At 54.9% G+C, this 21,806-nt stretch overlaps 1 protein-coding gene across 12 annotated transcripts in view; it reads left to right on the forward strand.

The window, feature by feature from the left end:
• Positions 1-21,806, forward strand: part of RAP1GAP (RAP1 GTPase activating protein) — a 73,408-nt gene that overhangs the window by 14,127 nt on the left and 37,475 nt on the right. For 10 of the 12 annotated variants that reach the window (XR_010118934.1, XM_055262445.2, XM_055262453.2 and 7 more), the window contains one exon: positions 5,484-5,519. The exons of 1 other annotated variant lie outside the window; for it this stretch is intronic. Coding sequence is in view for 1 of the 11 variants with exons in the window: in XM_055262446.1 (XP_055118421.1) it covers positions 3,501-3,544; positions 5,484-5,519 (80 nt within the window). In the remaining 10 variants the exon portion in view is untranslated. Of the gene's footprint in view, positions 1-3,424; positions 3,545-5,483; positions 5,520-21,806 lie in introns of those variants that run through there. One more of the 12 variants, XM_055262446.1, reaches the window with a different exon arrangement.

Here is a 21,806-nt window from a genome sequence, read left to right on the forward strand (position 1 = left end):
CTAGCCCTACAAAAATGGCAACTTCATATAGTTTAGCCTAATAAAAATGATGTTGCTACAACTTTTTTTTCTTTCTTCTTTTTTTTTTTTTTTTGAGACAGAGTCTTGCTCTGTCACCCAGGGTGGAATGCAGTGGCCTGATCTTGGCTCACTGCAACCTCCACCTCCTGGGTTCAAGTGATTTTCCTGTCTCAGCCTCCCAAGTAGCTGGGACTACAGATGCCAACCACCATGCCCGGCTGATTTTTGTATTTTAGTAGAGATGGGATTTCACCATGTTGGCCAGGCTGGTGTTGAACTCATGACTTCAAGTGATCTACCCGACTTGGCCTCCCAGAGTGCTGGGATTACAGGTGTGAGCCACCATGCCTAGCCTTTCTTTTTCTTTTTTCTTTTCTTTTTAAGACAGGGTCTTGCTCTATCACCCAGGCTGGAGTGCAGTGGTGCAGTCAGGGCTCACTGCAGCCTCAACCTCCCAGGCTTGAGCAGTCTTCCCACCTCAGCCTCTCAAGTCACTGGGACTACATATGTGCACCATCACACCTGGCTAATTTTTAGAGTTTTTGTAGAGACAGGTCTCACTATGTTGCCTAGGTTGTTCTCCAACTCCTGGTCTCAAGTGATCCTCCCTATTCAGCCTCCCAAAGTGCTGGGATTACAGATGTGAGTCACCGGGCTCAGCCAGCAAAGTTTTACTTAACAAACACATGTTAAGTGACAAATACTCTACTATTATCAATGCTTTATCATTAGTAACTTATTTAATCCTTGGCAAAACCCTTTGAAGTAGGTCCTGTTATTTTCCTCATCAACCCCATCTTGCAGATGAAAAAACTGAGGCTCAGGAAGCTTAAGTAACTTGACCAAGGTCACACAGGTGACAAGTGGGAGAGCTGAGATTTTAGCCTCCAAGGGTGAGAATATAAACACATGCCTCAGTGTCCATTGTCCTTGCCGCTCATCTACAGGCTCACCTGCTATGATGCACAGGGTAAATTCTTGGAAGTGGTCTTGCAGGTTAACAGGATGCATTTAAACTCAGCTGTCACCAAGGGACCAGGAGCTGGTCAGGGACTGTCCTGCTGCAACCCTGGCCAAGGGAACGTGACCCCCACTAACCACCCCCACTCCCACCCCCACCCCCATCCCTTGCCAATGAGGCAGCTGCAGCTGGTCAGAGCAGAGAGGCTGGAGCCCACACTGGGCTCTTTGTCTTCGGTGGGAACCCTTCAGCCCCCACGGCCCCTCTCAAGGGCCCACTGTCCCAGTACCAGTGGGGCCTCCCGGGGGCCAGGCCTGGCTGGGAAACTTGGCACGTTGGCAGCCCCTTGGCCACTCTGCCAACTGGGCATGCAGAAACCACTCAGGAATCATTCCCACTGAAAAGACTGGCGAGGTATAGGTCCATGTCGAAGGGGATGCAGCAGCCCAGATGTGGCTGGAGTCCAGGCCCCAGCCCAAGTACTGTGCACATCCTCATAGCCCAGGCCTAGCTCTTCAGTCCTCTGCCCCAACCGCCTCCCACCTCTCTGAGAGCCCCTGCTGCTGCTGCTACTACTTAGAAAGGAAGGAGGAAGGGAGGAAGGAAGGAAGGGAGGGAGGAAGGCTGTTGCTGCTACTACTTAGAAAGGAAGGAGAGAAGGAGGGAGGGAGGGAGGGAGACTGTTGCTGCTACTACTTAGGAGGGAGGGAGGGAGGGAGGGAGGGAGGGAGGGAGGGAGGGGGGGAGGAAGGAAGGAAGGAAGGAAGGAAGGAAGGAAGGAAGGAAGGAAGGAAGTTAGTTCCTCCCTTCTTAGGCAAACTTCAGTGCTCTCAGGACCCACCCCTCAGGAGCCTGCCCTGGCGTGATTCCTCCCCACAGGAATCTGCAGCACTGCCCAGAGCAGAAGGGGCCCAGTCCAGGCTCCAGAGCACCTTGCAAGGGGAACCCAGACCCTCCTCTGAGGACTGAAAACCAAGGGACAGAGTTCTAAGAATGAGGAAATAATGTTTGCCCTGTCCAGGCTCTGAACCCTGCAAGGGGCTCTTGAGGGCTTCTGCACCCACCAGAATGTGCAGAGAAGAGGTCCCAGGTGGGAGCCAAGAGAGGGCTGAGGGCAGATCCCCAAGAGAGAAGTAATCGGTGTGAGCGAGGATCGCAATTTCTTCGTGTCTAAAATGGGGAAACTGCAGCGCCACTTACCCTGCCTAGGTGAGACAAACTGTAGACCCTGGTACCCAGACTCGTCACTTCCCAGGGGATGCTGGAGCTCACCAAGCCCAGGCCCGGGTCCCAGGTGGAGCAGCTCCTGAAAAGCTTCTGCAGAATCCCTGCTGCCCTGTCCTTGTGCCCTTGGTCATCCTTCCTCCCTCATCCCCGGCTGCATCTGTGCACTACAGTTTGTTTAAACAGAAAATCCCATAGCAAACCTTGAGACTGTGGGGGCCTCCTTGGGTGCAGGGCCTGGGGGAATGATCTCTCCCTCTATGGCGGGAAGAGTGGGTGTTGGGGTGGAGGGCAGTGTGCTCTGGGGTCGGGGCTAATGACCCGGTGTCTGCTGACACAGCTCCACTTGGGTGGGGGAAACAGCTTACTCTGAGGAAGAGCACTGGACCGTGAGCTCTGGGCGAGCTGGGTGCAGAAGAGGGACTTGGAGTGTTTATTGAGTGAATGGTACCTATTGCAGAACTCAGAGCCCAGTTCTCTCTAAAGGTTGGGACCTGGGCTGCATGACTTTTCAAGAGGGGAGTGGAGGGGGGCGTCTCCACTCCTCCCCTTTGCTCTTCCTCCTCACCAGGTCAAAGGGGAAGGGGACTCCTGGGAGAAAGGGAGACAGGTGGGCAAGGAGGGGCTATTGGAGGCTCTGTTCATTCACTCATTCGTTCGCGGGAAGGGTAGAACGCCTGTCCCCGCTGCGGAACTCTTGTACCCGGCATTTATTAGGCATCTGCTGTACGCCAAGGCCTGGGCCGAGGGCTTTACGTGCGTGAACTCATTTCGTCATGCCCAGGTCCTACGAGGCCGGCGGGAGGAATCCCACTTTACAGATGAGAAATTCGAGGGACACGGAGGAGCGGGACATGCCTGCCCTGCAGACCCAGGCTTCTGGGAGGGAGCTCCCAGCGCGCGATGATGGGGACAGATCCGCCGAGGAGCGCGGCTGCTCCAGGGGGCGGGAGGAGGGCGTCTCCCCAACAGAGGGTCTGCGGCCTGGACGGGGGGCGGCGGGGAAGGGGGTGGGGGAGGGGCTGCCCTGGGCCCCGAGCCCAGCAATCCCCGCCCAGCCGGACCCGGCTCGGAAAGTCCCGCGAAGCCCCCGCCCGACCGGCCCAGGGCGGCGCGAACAAGCGGCCCTTTCTGCGCCGGCGGCCCCCGGCAGCTGGACCGCGGCCCGCTGGGGCGCGGACGTATCCGAGCTGGGGCGGGGGCGGAGGCGGGGCGGCCGCGTTGCCAAGGTGACCCGGGCGCGGGAAGGCGGCTCCGGCTCGCGCGGGCCGGGCCGGGCGGCGGCGGCGGCACCATGAGCGGCCGGAAGCGCAGCTTCACCTTCGGGGCCTACGGCGGGTAGGGCGCGGGGCGGGGCGCGTGCGCGCGTGTGCGTGTGCGCGCGTGGGGGGAGCCCGTGCGGGGTGTGCTCGCGCTCGGGCGGGTGGGCCTGGGCTGTGACTGCTGTGGGGGCTGAGCGTTTGACCTCAGTGAGCGCATGGCTGTCGTGTTGCGGCGCGCATGTGTGTGTTTGTGTGTGTGTGTTTCTGTGTCTGTGTGTGTTCCCATTGCGTGTCCATGTGCATGTGTGGGGAGGTGAGTGCAGGGTGGACACTGCTGTGTTTGTGTCTAAGCACATGATAGTGGCGCTTATGCATGTGACTGGGGCTGCGGGGCTACTCCGCCTGTGTGTGTGCGCAACTGCTCACATGTATAGGTATGTGGGAGTAGGGGCAGGCAGGTCGGGGGAGGTTCTGCTGGACCTCCCACTTGCCTCTGCAGCTGTTGGGCCCCTCAATGAGGCTCTGGATAAAGGGACTCTAGAAGCCCTTAGCAGGCACTGCCCACCCTGGGCACCAGGCTGCCCTCCTTCCTGCATCCTGGCTCTCAGGAACCTCTTCCTCCCTGGGCCACTGGCTGCCTGGAGGAGGTCAGAGTGGCAGCAGGTTCATCTTGGGGTCAAGGGGTGCAGAGGTGGGATGGGGATTTATGCCTGTTGCGGAGATTTGGCAAATTGGAGGGAAGATGGGTTAGACAGAGTGGGCTCAGAGCCCCTGCCCAGCCAGACAAGCGGCTCCATGACCTTCACCAGGCCCTGCCTCCCAGTGGTCAGAGGGACCCATGGGACCCACCTTGGGGTGTGGAGCGCTGGGGCTTGTGTGTGCGCATGGTCAGTGTTCTCTGAGCTATGGGGATTGTGTCTGAGCTGCCTTCCCCTTGTGGACGCTCAACTTCTGAGGTGACCCCAGCAGAGGGCAGGGTGGGGTGGGAGGCCAGAGGCTTCCCCTCCATCTGGGGTCTTGCTAGCTATCAGGTGATGAGAGGAGCCTGGGCTAGGCCCTGAGTTTCCTGGCCAGCCAACAGAGGGGCAGCTCCCAGGCTGGGTCCTGTTCTGTGACCTTGGGCAAGTCCTGGCTTCTCTGACCTCACTGTCTGCAGAGTCGGCCTTCTCCATCAGCTGTCCCTGGGAGCCCCCAGCCCTGCCCTCCAGAGGACGTCCTCTCGCTGGCAGAGTTGGGCTGGACTCCCTCCTCATCGCCTTCTTACCTCTGGGCAAGAGGCGAGTTGTTTGTTGTCCCAACAGCTGCTCAGCCCCTGCCCCCAGCGGCACCAAGGTGCCCTCAGAGGGCAGTAGGAGAATCGGGACGGGGCAGGAGTGCTACCCACACATGCGTCCTGGGGCTGGATCTGGGTGGATTTGGGGGAGACAAAGTCTGGGGTACCCCTAAAGTCTTAGGAAGCAGGGTATGTCTGTTGGGGTGAGGGTGGGGGGAAGCTCCTCCTAGATCTCCTCCCAGATTCGCAGACATTTTCTTCCTGGGTGGATATGAGTGAACAGTTTCAGGATTGAGGCAGGCTACGGGCCTTGGGGGTGATGTTCTTTCTGCCCACCATAAACCATAGATATCCAGCAAACTTCCATCCTGCCTGGAAAGGCTCTAAGCTAAACCCAGCCACACCCCTACATCCTTGCCATGATCCAAACTGCTGTAGTCACTGTCCTACTCCACCTGTCCCCCCACCCCTGCTAACACCCCACAGCCCTGCCCCCTGCCCCACTGCCCCCAGTCCTGCCTCTTTTCCTGGCTCTTTAACCCCCATGCCTTCCCATGTCCCTAATCTGACAGTCAGGCGACTGCAGCCTAAGGGTGATAGTGACTGCCTCAGGCATCCTTAGAAACAGGACCTTCTCCAGCCCCTCTGGGAGGGTGGTGCAGTGCAGGTGGGTCTGATATGCTGGGCCAAGCTGGTGAGAAGGGATGTCCCCTCACCTATGGCCCCTCTTATTGTGTTTCAGGGTGGACAAGTCCTTCACCTCTCGCCGGAGTGTATGGTGAGTACTGGGGACTCTCAGGAGGGCCTGGGTTGCCTTGGCTGGTCCCTGCAGATACCCCCAATCCATTCCTACCCCTGCGATGCCAGGCCAGACCTTACCAAGCCTCCAACCATCCTCTCAGGGCAAGGGGGTGGGCAGACCCTCTTACTAGGTCTGTCCCCAGAGTACTTTTTTAGAGAGCCTTGGAGGCAAGCAAAGCAGGTTTACATCTTCACTCTGCCACTGCCTGTGTGAACTTCAGCAATTCCTTAACGTCTCTGAACCTCAATTTTCTCATCTGTGAAATAGGGATTAAAATGCCCATTCATAGAGTGTAAAGTAAAAAGAACAAAAACAAAAACTGGCCCTGGCATATTTTAGGCCCTTTTTGCTTAAATGCTTCCTTCCTTTTTTTCTTCTCTATTTCTTCCCACCTCAGGGTGGCCCCTTGCTGGGCTGGGGTTCCCTTAGCCTTTACTGACCCCAAATCCTCTAGTTACTCCCCCCGACAGCCCTCAGAACCCCTTCCTCCCATATTTCCTGTGTCTGGGGCTGCCCTCTCTTTGGAAGAGGAGGGAACGAGGCAACTGTGTGTGCAGCTTCTCAACACCAAGAGGCAATGGGTAGAGGTGCAGCCTCACCTCGGGATACACCGTGGCACCCCGATGCCCCGGCAGGCAGGTGCCTCCCGCTTCCCTGGCATCAGCATCATGTGGGCCTGGCTGGCTGCTCCTGCTGCTGCTTCACCTCCAGCAGGAGAGCCCCCTGACGGCTCTGGCTGCTTCCTGCCCCTGCTCAGGGCTTCCTGGGGTCCGTGGGTCCTGCAGTACCCCCCAACTGCTGGGCGGCTCCCATCTGGCACCATTGTCCCCGCAGAGCCCTCCTGGGAAGCCAGGCCTGGGGTGGGAGGCACACAGGGTGCCTCAGCTAAGCTCCCAGCCTGCCTTTCTATTTCCCTTTCATGCTCTCCATGCAACCTCAGGCTGCTTCCTCTCCCTTTCTGGGTATCATCTCCTGCTAGTGTGCCTAGTCCAGTTGAGCCCCTCCTTCTGCAAGATGGTGTGCTGTGCTCAGAGCAGGGGCAGACTGAGCGGGGATAGAAGCAGAGGTGAGGAAGATGCCATCCTTTCCTTCAGGGAGTTCAGTAATAACACCACTGACAACTGCCACTTGTTGGGCACCTGCTATGCACTGGGTACTGTAGTAGATGCCTGACATGTGTTATCTCATGTAACTCTGACCACACCTCAGAGTTAGGGACTATTATCTCTAATTACAGATAAGAACAATGAAGCCTGGAGTGGGGAAATGAGTTGCCCAAGGTCCCACAAGCAGTTGGGATTTGAACCTTGATCTTCCAGACTCTGTGCAGAGCCCAAAACCTTACCTACTCTGTACCAGGGCCACCAGGCCACAGGGAGGGTCTGAACGAAGGATGCACTTGCGGGAAGACTCAGAGACGGGCCACCCAGAAGGCCCACCCCAGAGAGCCCTAAGCCAAGAGTTAGAGACGAAGGCCCAGGACTGATTGTAACTGGCCAGCTGTGTGACTTTGGGTGAGTCCCATCCCCTCTCTGGGCTTCAGTTGACCCATCTATCAAGTAAAGATCAGCCATTCCCCAGGACACGCCCCGTTAGCCAAAATGCCTTGCCCGTGCCCTCCTAGCTGGAGCCGCTGTCCAAGGTACTAACCCTAGGCCCTCCCTTCCCAGCTGCCAAAGGCCATCACTTAACTCCAGCCCATGCGTCAGTGGTGGCCATTTTGACCATTAATCATGATCTCCTGGCACTCAAGAGCTGTCTCCACCTCCTTTTCTAGTTTGGGGCTTGCTTCTCCTGTGCTCTGTATTTCTGATAACGGGAACATGGCCCCAGTTAGCATCACCTCCCCTTGATGTCCCTCCACTTCCATTTCCACAGGCCCTCGCCACACCTCCAGCCCACTTTTGTCACCATTTGTTGGGGGTTTTCTTTCTTGATCCCCACACCCCCATTCCCTCTTTAGAATGCCTCCCCTGCTGCTATAGAGCACGCATTCGTGAATGTTCCTGGGGTAGGGGAAAGAGCATGGACTTCAGAGTCTGACAGGTGTGGACTTGAATCTGCCTCTGCCACATTCTAGTTGTGTGACTTTGGCAAGTCATTTTCCCTCTCTGGGCCGCACTTGCTGCTCAACATGTGCTTGTTGAATAGGGCATTTCCGGGAGTTGACTTCAGGTGAGCTGCATGTGTTCACATAACCCTGCAGTGCAAAGCAGGCTCTGAACTCCTTGAAAGGAGAGGTGCTTGATCGCTTTTTCTTTTTTTTGGAGACAGGGTCTCACTCTGTCGCCCAGGCCCTAGTGTAGTGGTGCAATCTCGGCTTACTGCAACCTCTACCTCCTAGGTTCAAGTGAAATCTCTTGCCTCAGCCTCCTGAGTAGCTGGGACCACAGGTGCATGCCATCACTCCTGGGTAATTATTTTTGTATTTTTAGTAGAGACAAGGTCTCACTATGTTGGCCAGTCTGGTCTCGAACTCCTGAGCTCAAGTGATCCTCCCACCTCGGCCTCCCATTGAGTCACATTTGAGCTCAACTTGGCCCCACTTTCTCCCATAAAGGCCAGGCTGTACTTTTCTCATGTCTCTGTCCTCCACATGGTCTTGTGCAACTACCATGCCCATAAATGCTTACTGCTTGTGGAATTGAATTGAGTGTGTTCAGGGAGGGGAATAAGTAAAACCTTGTCAGTAGGCTGGGAAGGCTTCCTGGAAGAGGTGATTTTCCCCCACCCCTTTACAAAACAGGATTAAGAGGTTAGGACTTGGATTAAAGGAGCAGTGAGTCCTGGTAGAGGCCAGATGTGATCATGGCTGAGTTCCCTTACACATCCCTAACCCCTCTCAGCAGGTTGTCTGCAGTAGAGGACCTCAGAGTAGGTGTGCAGATGCGTGAGGAAGGAGGCCCAGTGTGAGGGTTGGGAGCCAGTGGGACAGTGGGTGACTCTGAGTCTGCAGCCCTAAGGGACCCAGATATCCTAGAATGGGGGCTGGACATTTAAAGTGTATTCAAATGGATGGTGGGAGGTGGGGCGGTGTCAGGGTAGAGGAATGGTCAAGTGGACTTGCACAAGGCAGGAGGGTTCTGAAAATACCTCTGGGAAAAGGAGAGTCAACTTTGGCCTTAAAACTAGAAGCCTGGGAGGTGGAGGCAGAACCCAGAAAGGATTAAGAGCTGACAGTGTGCCAGGCATTTTACTCTGGAGGTCTCATTAAAGCATGGCATTGGTCCTGCAATTTGGCCTGTTGTTCCCAGTTGAGAGGCCAAAACCAGGACTGAGAGTGGTGAAGGCTCTGGCTCAAAGTCACAGCTGGTGAAGGCTGGATTTGAATCCAGCTCTTCTGCAGAGGAAGGGACCTTCGTCAGAGACAGTGAAGCTGCAGAAATGGGGAAGGTCTTGGTTATGAGTTAAGGGAGGAGCGGGGAGTGATGTAGCCCTGAATGCCACCCAAACGGGAGTCACTGCTCAGTCCATATGTCCTGCTGGGAAGGCCCGTCTGGGTGCTGAGATGTTTCCTCTTGACAGAATTGGTACCAGTTGCTCCCCACATATGGAGGACTTCCTGTATCCCAGGCCCTGGGCCCAGCACTTCCCCTGAATAATTTCATTCCATCCTGACACCAGCCTTACAGTTCATCCCTTACTTTACAGATGAGGAAACCGAGGCTCAGAGAGAGGAAGCAGTGGCCCAGGGGCATGCAGTCAGTGAGGCGTGAACCAAGACTGACAGCAGTGCCACTCTGAGCCCATGCCTTTAGCCGTCGATCTCCTGCATGCTGCTTGTGCTGAGTGGTAGGCTGGGGTGTGTGGCCCTGTCCTCAGGTGACTCCTTATGGCAATCACTGAGCCAGAGGCCCTGGGGCCTGTGTGCTGCTGCAGGAAGCACGAGGCTGGCCTCATTAGTGGCTCTGAAATGCCAAGCAGGCACAGCCCGCTGGGCCTCCTCATCTATTATGCATCTGGTGGGCAGACCCCCGACGGGCAGCTGGCCGTGCATGGGATGGGGGAGCTAGCAGCTGCTTCCTGAGCCCATGGCCGCCACTATACCTCTGGGCAGGGATCTCCCAAGGCAAATGCCAAGGCCTCCTGCCTCATCCCCTTTGCCAAGCCAGGGCGAGGGGGTTCTACTGGGGACAAGGGCATGGATGCTGGTCCCCAGCTCATTAGCCTGGATATCCTAGCAGCCACTTCTCTTTATTTTATTTTTATTTTTATTTTTATTTTTTGAGACAGGGTCTCACTCTGTCACCCAGGCTGGAGTGCAGTGAGGCAATCTCAGCTCACTGCAGCCTCGACCTCCTGGGCTCAAGTGATCCTCCTCCCTCAGCCTCCCAAAGTGCTAGGATTACAAGCATGAGCCACCATGCCCAGCCCCTGGCAGCCACTTCTAAGAGAGGCTGAGACTTCGATTGAGCTGGGGGTCATTTGGGACCAGAGTGGGCAGAGGTGGGCTGAAATAGAATCTTAGATGCCCAAGCTCCTGACTGTACAGAGCCTCAGAGCGATAGAGCTGTGGTCATTTGTTCATCATTTATTCATCCAGCCACAGTAACCACTGAACACCTACTGTAGGCCAGGCATAGTTTTAGTTACTGCAGATTCAGCAGAAAATGAGACAGACCTAGCCCCTATCCTCAGAGAGCTTGGTCTGGGCAGTATTTCACCTCACTGAGCCTGGATTTCCTCATCTGTAAAATTGGGAAAGGCAGAGGCAGACTATAAGTAAATAGGCAAGGAAACAACCTCTGATGGGTACACTGAATTTCTTTCTTTCTTTCTTTCTTTCTTTCTTTCTTTCTTTCTTTCTTTCTTTCTTTCTTTCTTTCTTGCTTGCTTTCTTTCTTGCTTGCTTTCTTTCTTTTCTTTTCTTTTCTTTCTTTATTTTTTTTTGAGACAGGGTCTCACTCTGTTACCCAGGCTGGGTTGAAGTGACTCACTGCAACCTCCACCTCCCGAGTTCAAGCAATTCTCTGCCTCAGCCTCCTGAGTAGCTAGGATTACAGGCGCCCGCCACCATGCCCAGCTAATTTTTTCGTGTATTTTTAGTAGAGATGGGGTTTCACCATCTTGGCCAGGCTGGTCTCGAGCTCCTGACCTTGTGATCCACCCGCCTCAGCCTCCCAAAGTGCTGGGATTATAGACGTGAGCCACCGCGCCTGGCCGGGTCCACTGGATTTCAAAGCAAGGCTACATGCTAACAAGAGCTGGTCCTTGCCGAGAGCTGAGCGCGTGCCGGGCTGTGTTTCAGAGCACTTTGCCCATGTTCATGGGTTTGATCTTCACAACAGCCCTGTGAGGCAAGACCGTTATGAACCCTGGTTTAGGGCTAGAGAGGCTGAGGCAAAGAGAGGTTAAGTAACCTGTTCAAGATCCCTTGGCAAGGCTGAGATTGGAGCTTAAGTAGCCAGGCTCCAGTTTGCCTGTCACCCTGTGCTGTATGGCTGGAAAATGAAGGGGTCCTGGAAAGCCTTTCTGAAGAGGGGGTGTTCGAACCAAAACCTGAAGGATGAGAGGAGCTGGCCATGGAGCTGGCAGGGTGTCCAGACAGAGGGAGCAGCAGGTGCAAAGGCTCTGAGGCAGGGATGAGCCTAGTGCCCGAGAGACCCCCCACTTCCAGGAAGGATCCCCTATAGCTTCAGGAGACAAGAGAAAATCCCCTCCACATGCGTTGTGGCTCTGGGACTGCCACTGTTTGACTGTGTGATCTTGAGAAGTGGGTCCCCTGCTATCCCACGTCTATCCTCAGCATCATGAAGAGGGGACTGTTGCAGCCCTGAGGTCCCTGGTCTGGTTGGCCCTGTGTGCCCCTCTCTCCTGGTGATGCTCAAACTCTGGTCTATTTGTCTGAGATGCGTGGGAATATTTGAGTTCTGTTAGGTAGACTTGAGTTCAAATACCCAGTTCCACTTCCACTCACTTGCTGTGTGGCCTTACCCCATCTACTCTGCCTCTCTGAACCTCAGATTGTCCATAGCAATGGAAACAGTATTGCTTCGAATGAAATGAGAGCAGAGTGTATGCGCAGGGGGATGTTCTTCCTTCTAACTAAGCATTTGCATTTTGAGAGGAAAGACTCATTCATCCAAAGAGAGATTCTCTAGTGATAGAATTTTAGGCACTGTGGTGGCCACAGGCTGAGTAGATGGCTAAGGAGGGGATTTTCTTTTTTTCTTTTTTTTTTTTTTTGAGACGGAGTATTGCTGTCTTGCCCAGGCTGGAGTGCAGTGGCACGATCTTGGCTCACGGCAACCTCCGCCTCCCAGGTTCAAGCATTCTCCTGCCTCAGCCTCCTGAGTAGCTGGGATTACAGGTGCGTGCCACCATGCCCAGCTAATTTTTGTATTTTTAGTAGAGACGGGGTTTCACCATGTTGGTCAGGCTGGTCTCGAACTCCTGACCTCATGATCCGCCTGCCTCGGCCTCCCAAAGTGCTAGGATTACAGGCGTGAGCCACCGCGCCCAGCCTCAGAGGGGATTTTCTGATAGCCCAGATCCTGGAAAGGTCTTCTGAGTTCAGGATCTTCCCCAAAATTCATTCAGCAAACTAATTCAACAAGCATTTAGTATGGGGACACCCTCCTAGGGCCAAACCCTATGCTGGGCACTGGGGACATGGTGGTGGAGAAGATAGATGAGGCCACTTCTTCTGGGGTTCAGAGTCTAGAGAGGGTCATAAGGAACGAGGTGATTTGATGGGAATGACATGCACTGACTAGGGAGATGTGAGGGTTGCTGAGAGCTCAGAGAAGGGACTCCTGCCCGCATCTGGGAATCAAGGAAGGCTTCCTGGAGGAGGTGACTCAAAAGTCGAAGTGGGCCGGGCGCAGTGGCTCACGCCTGTAATCCCAGCACTTTGGGAGGCCGAGGCGGGTGGATCACAAGGTCAGGAGATCGAGACCATCCTGGCTAACACGGTGAAACCCCGTCTCTACTAAAAAACACAAAAAAATTAGCCAGGCGTGGTGGCGGGCGCCTGTAGTCCCAGCTACTTGGGAGGCTGAGGCAGGAGAATGGCGTAAACTCAGGAGGTGGAGCTTGCAGTGAGCCGAGATCGTGCCACTGCACTCCGGCCTGGGCAACAGAGCGAGACTCCGTCTCAAAAAAAAAAAAAAAAAAACAAAAGTTGAACTGGGCCAAGTGGCAGCGTGTGTGTGTGTGTGTGTGTGTGTGTGTGTGTAGTGGGGAAGGGAGGTGCACTGTACAAGAATGTTCCAGGGACAGGAGGTAGCAGGTCAGCAATGTGGAGGAAAAGAGCGTGTGGTGGCACGTGCTGGATGCAAGACTAAGTTGGGCCTGACAGGTGAAGGGAAGAGAGGCAGCCACCAGATCATGTCCCTGCAGGCCCCGCTGGGACTTCTGTGGGCTACGCTGGAAGGCTCTGAACCCCCGAGCCTGCTAGGGAAGAGGCCTGCTAGGGTGCCAGTCGCCCATCCTCCTCCCTGCTCCAAGGAGCTGCTGTGTGAGACTGAGTCAGTCCGCAGCTCAGGGAGGCCCTGACTGTGCTCTTAGTGCAGGGCTGTGGAAGCCCTGGAGCCAGAGTCTGGGCTGGGGCTGCAGATGCTCTCTCGGCCACCAGCTGGCTGGGTGACTTCTCTGGATCTCAGTTTCCTCACCTGTAAAATGAGGGCAATAAAAGTACTACCTGGAAGACTGGTGTGGGGATTAAATGAGATAATGGGTGCCAAGGCCTGAAACCAGGGCCTGGCACAGAGCACGTACTCCATTGATGCCAGCTATTGCGGTTACTGCTGTCATCGTGGTCATGGTTACCTGCTGCGCCTGCAGTGGGCGCGGAATTACGCTTGGTGTGTAGACTCTGTCCTCTGGAAGCTTGCTGCCTGCCAGGGGGTGACCTGCCTGCCTACACGTAACTGTACACCCCAGCCATGGGCACTGGCCTTAGGCACTGGCCCTGAGAACACTGGCTTTAGAGTCTGATGGGCCTGGTGCCAGGTCCTGGCTGGTGACCTTGAGGAGTCCCTCACCTTGCTGAGCCTTGGCTCGTTCCTTTGTGCAGTGGGGGTGTTCATGGCCCTTGCCTCACGGTGAGTGAGAGGCAGCAAGGAGGTGCTTTTAAAGGGCCGGCCGGTGTAACAATGCAGCTGTTTCTGACCCCGTGCTGCAGGAGGGAAGAAACACGTGCCTTGGACCCAAGTGACCTAGAGAAACATCACCCTCCCTCTTGGAGGCTCATTTTCATACCTATGAAATGGGAAGATTGGCTGTGATACACTCTGATGTGCTGGGGTTCTAGTGGAGTTAGCTTGTCCCTAAGTTTGACCTGGTCCAGCTGTTTGCTGTGTGACATTGGGCTAGAGACTTAACCTCTCTGAACCTCAGTTTCCATGCCTGCAAACGGGCAATGTTCACCTCATGGGCTCTTTCAAGGCTTCCATTAGCCATTCGTTAATTCAACAAATACTTACGGAGTTCCTACCACATGCCAGGTGACTAGTCTAAGAATTCGGGATGCAGCAGTGAACCTGACAGACACGGTCCCTGCTTCACGCACGTTATCCTCCAGTGCAGGAGACAGACAGCTAAGGTAGCTTCAGATGGGTGATGTGTAGTACGGATAGGGTGGGTGCAAGGCCTGGCTTTGCCATGGGTATCAGGGAGGGGCCTCTCTGAGGCCTGAACGGGAAGGAGCTGGCTGTGGGAAGGGTAATCCAGGCAGAGGGCAGAGAAAGTGTAAAGGATTAGGGGCAGGAATAGGACTCCTTCCCCCACCCCAAAGCTGGAACATTCCAGATCATCTTCTGGCAGCAGGTGGAGGTGGCTGAGAAGGCAGAGAGGCTGGAAGCCCATTTCTTTCAGATCAGGAGCTGCTCCCCAGTCAGGTGTGGTGGCTCATGCCTGTAATCCTAGCACTCTGGGGAGGTCAAGGCGGGTGGATCACCTGAGGTCAGGAGTTTGAGACCAGCCTGGCCAACATGGTGAAACCCTATCTTTACTAAAAATACAAAAAAAAAAAAAAAAAAAAAAATTAGCTGGGTGTGGTGGTGCATGCCTGTGATCCCAGCTACTCAGGAGACTGAGGCAGGAGAATCGCTTGAACCCGGGAGGTGGAGATTACCATGAGCCGAGATCACACCACTGCACTCCAGCCTGGCCGACAGAGCAAGACTCCATCCCACACACACACAAAAAATAACTGCTGCCCACAAGGCAGGCCCTGTGGGGTGGTGGGGAGTGTGGGCAGCCATGGAAGACCAGGCTTGGCTTGAGTCTCAAGTGAGCTGGGCTGTGCAGGCAGGAGGCTGGGCTCCAACCTGTAGGAGCAGGCAGGAGTGGAGCTCACTGCAGGGCAGAGCCAGGCCTCCAGCCTGGAGCCCACCTGACTGGACCTACCTGGCGCAAAGACCCTGGACCTATTTTAGTGGGGAGCAAGGGAACTGGTGCTTGTTCTCCCTCACCCCAGCCAGCCTGGGCACTGGCCCCAGGTTGCCTTGGCCTTTCCCAGCCCACCTGCCTGCAGGCCGAGGAAAGGTTCTTTGAGATGACCCATTACATGTACACACACACGTATTTCCCTACTCACACTCATAGACTTGACCCTTGTAGAGACAGCTTCAGCATGAACATAGAGGCACAGACATACACATTCATTCATGCAGCAGATCAGACCCAAACAGACCCAGGCATGACCTGAAGAAACCCCATTTCTAGCAGGAGAGACTGACAGTGGCTAAATGGTCACACCATGAAATGTGCAAATGCAACAGGTAAGTCCATGAAGGCCCAGGACAGGCTTCTGGGAAAGCTGGTCGGGTTGGGAGCAGCTTCTCCTGGTCTGGGGAGGGGGCTCTGGAAGACTGAATACAGACAGAGCACCTGAAATGTGATCCAGGCGGAGGGGAAGGGGGTAACAGGCAGGGGGCACAGCATGTGCAGTGGCCTGGAGGTGGGAAGGAGCACCTCGGGTTTGAGGAGCGGAAAGGAGTCTGGGGAAGGAGGAAAGAGGCCCTGGATGAGGCCAGAGACAGTGGGCGGGTGGGAGGGGGGGCAGGGGATGGGGAGCAGACACGCAGGGCCTCGTGGGCCACGTGAGGCGGGCGTCTGGATCCTGCTCGCAGCGGGAAGCCATTGGGGCCTTCTAGGCAGGTGGGTGGTGTGATCAGATCCAAACATGCGACACAAGCGCTTTCCCTCCCACACCCATTCACGCTCCTGCTGGGGCCTCCCATCTCCATTCTCACCCACAGAGTCACACACACCCTCTCTCACCACCAGGCAGAGCTGCGGAACAACCGGTGCCGCCGACTCCCAGGAAAAGTGTCAGACAGCTGCCCCGCCCACCAGCTGAGTCTGTGAGGCAGGGCCCTCTGGTCCAGCCAGGGTGGATCCTTGCTCACTCCACATCCGCACAGATGTGCCCGTGCCCCCCGCCTGCCCCCACACGGGTGAGGTCATAACGCTCCTCTCCACGTGCAAGGTGGCTTCTAGCTTAGGGGGTACTTTCACATGCGTTCTCTCATTTAATGCTCTCAGCAGCCCTGCAGGGAGAAATTCTCAACACCATTTTATAGCCGAGGAAACAGAGGCTCAGAGAGGTGAAGGGACGCTCCCTAGGCCACACAGCTAGAGCTTGGCGCAGGCAGGATTTGAACTCAGGTCCGTCTGACTTCCAGGTCTTGTTCTCTGGCCCATCCAGACTCAGACACACTCAGGTGTGATTGTCACCTTTCCAGGCTGTCACTGAGAAGGTGACAAGTGACCTTCAATGCCAAATCCATCCACAAACAGGTTGATCAACACAGAAAGTTATTTAGAGCTCTAGGGAAGGGCCTGGGCTAGCACGTGCCCACCTGCCTGGTGACCCTGAGGCTTCTGGGGGTAGTGCCAGGGGTGGGGCTGGGCACCTGCCAGCCTGGGGCAGCTCAGGGCGTGGAGCCCGCGCTAGGAGCAGAGCCTACATTTGCATTTACAAATGAGGTAGACGGCTCTGTCCCCACACATGCTAACCCGGCTGGCCTGGCTTGCAGGACGTGACAGCTGAAGTCCCAGGGTACATCCCTGGGCCCAGCTGCCTGGCCACTTCTGTGCTGCCTCTGCTCTTCCCTGACCCTCGGAGCAGGTTGTCTAATGCCTAATGTAGGGGAAAGAGTGTGGGCTTGGGAGCCAGCCAGAATGGGGGTACAACCCAGCTCTGTGATGCCTGGCTCGGGGACATTGGTCATGGTGTTTAGTCTCTTTTCATGTCAGCTTCTCCCCCTTGGAATAAGGGGTGAGTCATACCTCCCTCTCAAGGTGATGGAAAAGGGTAAAGCAGTCAGGTGCTCAGAGAGCTGAGTCATAGTGAGTGCTCAGCTCTCTAAAATCTTTAATTTTTTTCTGATTACACAAATACTAAGTGTTCATTATAGACATCCAAACTGTGCAGAAAAGTAGTTGCCACAGAAGGCAGAAGTTCCTAGTGGTCCTGCTTCTCAGAGATAAGCCATGTAAACTTTGTTTTTGTTTTCGTTTTTGTTTAAAGAGAGAGAGGATGGACAGACAGACACAGCCCAACTGGGCTTCATCCCACTCAAAATTCTGAGGGCTGTTGGGCCTCAGGGTCCCACATGCAGCAAGCCCCTTTTCTCTTTTTTTTTTTTTTTTTTTTTGAGACAGTCTTGCTCTGTCGCCCAGGCTGGAGTGCGGTGTTGCAATCTTGGTTCACTGCAACCGCTGCCTCCTGGGTTCAAGCGATTCTCCTGCCTCAGCCTCTTGAGTAGCTGGGATTACAAGCGTGCACTACCATGTCTGGCTAATTTTGTATTTTTAATAGAGATGGGGTTTCACCATGTTGGTCAGGCTGGTCTGAAACTCCTGACCTCAAGTGATCCACCTGACTTGGCCTCCCAAAGTGCTGACATTATAGGTGTGAGCCACCACACCCGGCCAGCCATGTAAACTTTGACATGTAATTTTAAATTTTTACAAATGAGATTTTTGTTGTGTGCAACCCGCTTTATTCACTTAACAATACGCCTCAAACCCCCTTTTCCATCAAGACTAAAGACCTTCTTTGTCATTGCTGTATAGTATTCCATGGTTTGATATATTTAACTAATCTCCTTGTAATGGACATTGGTGTCCAGATGTTTGTGGTTGCAAACCCTGCTTCGTGACTGTTTTTTGTTCATATATCTTTATGCATTTGTGTTATATTTCTGGAGAATAAATGCCTAGAAATGGGGTTGCTGGACCAAAGAATATGCACATTTTAACATCCATTGCCTCTGCCCTCAGTCACAGGGATCTTAGAGTCATCAAGAGGCAAAGAATTCCAGATTTGGGGCTGGGTGCAGTGGCTCACTCCTGTAATTCCAGCACTTTGGGAGGCTGAGGTGGGTGGATCACTTGGATCCAGGAGTTCAGACCAGCCTGGGCAACATGGTGAAACCCTGTCTCTACAAAAAAAAAAAATTAGCCAGATGTGGTGGCATGCACCTGTGGTCCCAGCTACTTGGGAGGCTGAGGTGGGAGGCTCACTGGAGCCCAGGAGGCAGAAGTTGGAATGAGCTGAGATCTCACCACTGCACTCCACCCTGGGCGACAAAGTGAGACCCTGCCCCTACCCACCACCAAAAAAAAAAAAAAAAAGAATTTCAAATGTGAGGGGCTCCTTGAGGTCCTCTAGTCAAACCCCCCACCGCTCCTCCCGTTCCCACACCTTCAGATCTCCCTGGCGGCACCTCTGAGAAGCTCACTCTGCCTTTGCTTGATGCAGAGCTCAGTACCTCACATGGCAGGTTGCTCAGGTTGCTTTCCCTTCCTCCCTCCTTCCCTCCCTCCCTCCCTTCCTTCCTTCCTTCCCTCCTTCCTTCCTTCCTTCCCTCCTTCCTTCCTTCCCTCCCTCCCTCCTTCCTTTCTTCCTTCCTTCCTTCCTTCTTTCCTTCCTTTTCCCTCCTCCTCCTTCTTCTTCCTCTTTCTTTTTCTTTCTTCTGTCTTTCTTTCTTTCTTTCTTTCTTTCTTTCTTTCTTTCTTTCTTTCTCTTTCTCTCTCTTTCTTTTTCTTTCTTTCTTTCTTTCTTTCTTTCTTTCTTTCTTTCTTTCTTTCTTTCTTTCCTTTCTTTCTTTCTCTCTCTCTCTTTCTTTCTTTCTCATTTGAGATGGAATTTTGCTCTTGTTGCCCAGGCTGGAGTGCAATGGCATGATCTTGGCTCATTGCAACCTCCGTCTCCCGGGTTCAAGTGATTCTCCTGCCTCAGCCTCCCAGGTAGCTGGGATTACAGGCATGTGCCACCACACCCGGCTAATTTTTGTATTTTTAGTAGAGATGGGATTTCTACATATTGGTCAGGCTGGTCTCAAACTCCCGACCTCAGGTGATCCGCCTGCCTCGGCCTCCCAGAGTGCTGGGATTATAGGCATGAGCCACCGTGCCCTGCCTAGGTTGCTTTACTCTTGGGCAGCTGTGTTTGTCCCATCGTTTCTACCTTCTCACAACTTCCACCTAGGAGTCTTGTCTCAGTCCTCAGGCACCTACAGAGGAAGGAAGAAAGGAAGGAAGAGAAGGGAAGGCCAAGAAATGCTCATGGTGAATGTTAAGCACTTTACACCAATGAACTCATTTAACCCTCAGAGGTCAGCACTGCTATCCCCATTTTATAGATGAGGAAGCTGAGGTTCATAGTGGTTAAGTAACTTGTCCAAGGTCACACAGCTGTTATGTGGCAGAGTTAGGATTCGCACTCAAGGATCTGGCTCCAGAGCCCACACTGACGCTACACTGCCTCTCCAGGCAGGAGTCTGTAATTTATTGAGCACCTACTGTGTCCTCAGCTCTAGGCTAGTCAGGTTGTCCATATAATACCTAATTTATTCCACACAACAACCCTGCAGAGTTGGTGTTACTGTCTCATTTTGTAGCTGAGGAAACTGAGGCTCAGAGAAAAGAAGCGACTTAGAAGAGTCTAAGGTCCCCTCCACTGGGAAAGCTCTCCTCCAGGGCTCTGCTTCCAACCAATCCTCGGTGGACCCAGTTTCCACTTTCTCATCCTCCCATTCGCCCTCTGTAGGATGGGAGAGCCGGCCTGAGACCCAATTTTTAGTAGAGAAACTGAGGCTTGGAGAGGTTATGGTGACTTAATCCTGCACACACTGTGATCTAGGGGCAGAGCTAGGGCTTCTCCATGTCACCTTTGGTTAGGAGATGGTGACTTTGTCTATCCCCGTGGGGGTTTTGCCTTGGCCTGGGCGGTCACCCCGCCTGGGGAGTTGTAAGAGGCAGGGACTTCTGCTCACCAGACTGGCCTGCAGCCTATGAGACAGCAACCCCAGCCCCCGCTAGGGCTGGTGCAGAGCGGGAGGAAAGGATTAAGCAAGGCCTCAGCGCTGGGGGGCTCACTGTCTAGGCAGTGAAGCCAGAGGTGCCTCAGGAACAGTCCAGGCAGGTATCTCTGGGGCTCTGCTTTGAGACTGGGGAGGCCTGGTTCACCCCACTCTGATCCCAGCACCCAGCACGATTGTCCGGTCCAGAGCAGACCTCAGGACATGTGTTCTGAATGAATGACTGAGCAGAGGAATGAAGGGCAGATGGGGGAGTGGGTGGATGACCGAGTGGGTGAGTGAGCGAAGGAATGCTTGGAGCTCAGAGAAGGGAGACCCCCCTGGGCTGCGGAGGCTGGGGAGGGACAACGAGGTCAATGTAGGGAGTGAGGAGAGACAGAAAGCGTAGGCGGCTGTGATACCGTGTATGGGCTGACGGGTGCTGGGAAGGTCACCCTGGCCCAGCCTTGCCCATCAGTGGGAGCTGTGTCCTGCGTGGACGTGGGCAAGGGGCAGAGCAGCTAGGGCTGAGCTTCGGGGTAGAAGCTTGGAAGTCACGATCTGCATCCAGGCTCCAGTTTTCTTCCAGGCAGAATGGAGATAACGTTACTGCTCTGTGTTCCTCAGGAAGCTATTGAGAGGGTTGATGGCAAAGGCAGTTTGTAAACTGTAAAGCACCAGGCTGGGGAAGCAGATGATGTTGTTGCCCAGCAGGAAGAGGCCCTGTGGCCGGGTCGTCTCAGAGTCACTCCTCCTCCTTACCCCAGTGCAGGGCAGGAGTCAGTCCACACTGAAGTCCACGGGGGGGTGGGAAGGGTCAGGTTTTGGCCACAGTGGGGCTCGGGCCACCTGAGCAAGGGAGACAGATGCTGGATAGACAGCAGGTAAATGGGTGGCCTGGTTCCCAGGTGCTGTGCCCTGGGCAGGGACCGGTCCCGTGACCACCTCTCTAGGCTGCCAACCTGTTATTTGTTCAGGAGGCCTCTGCCTGACCCAGCTCCGGGATCCGGGTGTCTTGGCATGCAGCCAGCATGGGGCGAGGGCGGCGGCACCATGTGCCACCTTCCTGCCCATCCCTCTGCCCAGCTTGGGGCCTGAGTCCCCCACCTACACCCCCAGGGGGACCCTGCCAGCTCTGTCACTTGGTAGCTGTTAAGGTCCTTGGCCCATCATAAACCTCACTAAACCTCTGCCTCCTTATCTCTGAAATGGGTGAAGATAGCACCCTGAGGTCAGGGTTGTTGTCATAAGGATTGAATGACATCACAGCGCCCGCATGGCAAACAGTCCCCCTGCCCCTCCCCTACCCCATCCCCACGCTCCCTCTAGAGTCCTGGGAGAGGTCAATGGTGCCCAGGGAAAGGGGACGCAGGAGCCTCCCGTGCCTGTGCCTGTCTGCTTAGGCTCCTGGTGGGCTGGGGAAGAGGGGGCCAGCCTCCCCAGACCTAGCTTTGGAAACCTGCTCAACTGGCTGCCCTGGCCACCTTCCCTGGCACCTTGGCAGGGACAGGGGCAAGCTAAGGGGAGGGCAGTGCCGGCTGGTTGAGCTCAGAAAACAATGGGCCTCTGTGCCCCCCCCCTCCGGGAGGGGGCAGTTCTGGGGCAGCCACTTGGTTCTGGTTTCAGGAGATTCGAGTCCCCTCAGACCTGATGCCCAGGGCTAGGAGACCCTGCTCTTGCAGCCCCCCAACCCTCATCCAAAGGAGCCTCTCTCAGGGTTGCCCTCCACAGCCCCCTTCTCACTGGGAGATCTGTGCCCTTGTCCTCATCCTCCACCCCACATGGGTGGTAGAACTTGGTAGAACCAGGTTGATCTCCTGGAAACCAGGAAGACCCCAGGGAACTGGACCTAGGCCTCCCTCTCCTGACTTCTGATGACCAGTGCTGGACTGGCCAGAACCCCTCAGGCCCCTGTTCCAGGCTGCTGCCCCCAACAAATTCTTCTCTGCCCTGTGTTCATTGGCTCCCTGAACCCCTCCCCTGCCCTCCCAGACCACCCCCTCTTTCC

Source organism: Symphalangus syndactylus, chromosome 22 (assembly GCF_028878055.3).
Source record: "Symphalangus syndactylus isolate Jambi chromosome 22, NHGRI_mSymSyn1-v2.1_pri, whole genome shotgun sequence".
Lineage (NCBI taxonomy): Eukaryota > Metazoa > Chordata > Mammalia > Primates > Hylobatidae > Symphalangus > Symphalangus syndactylus.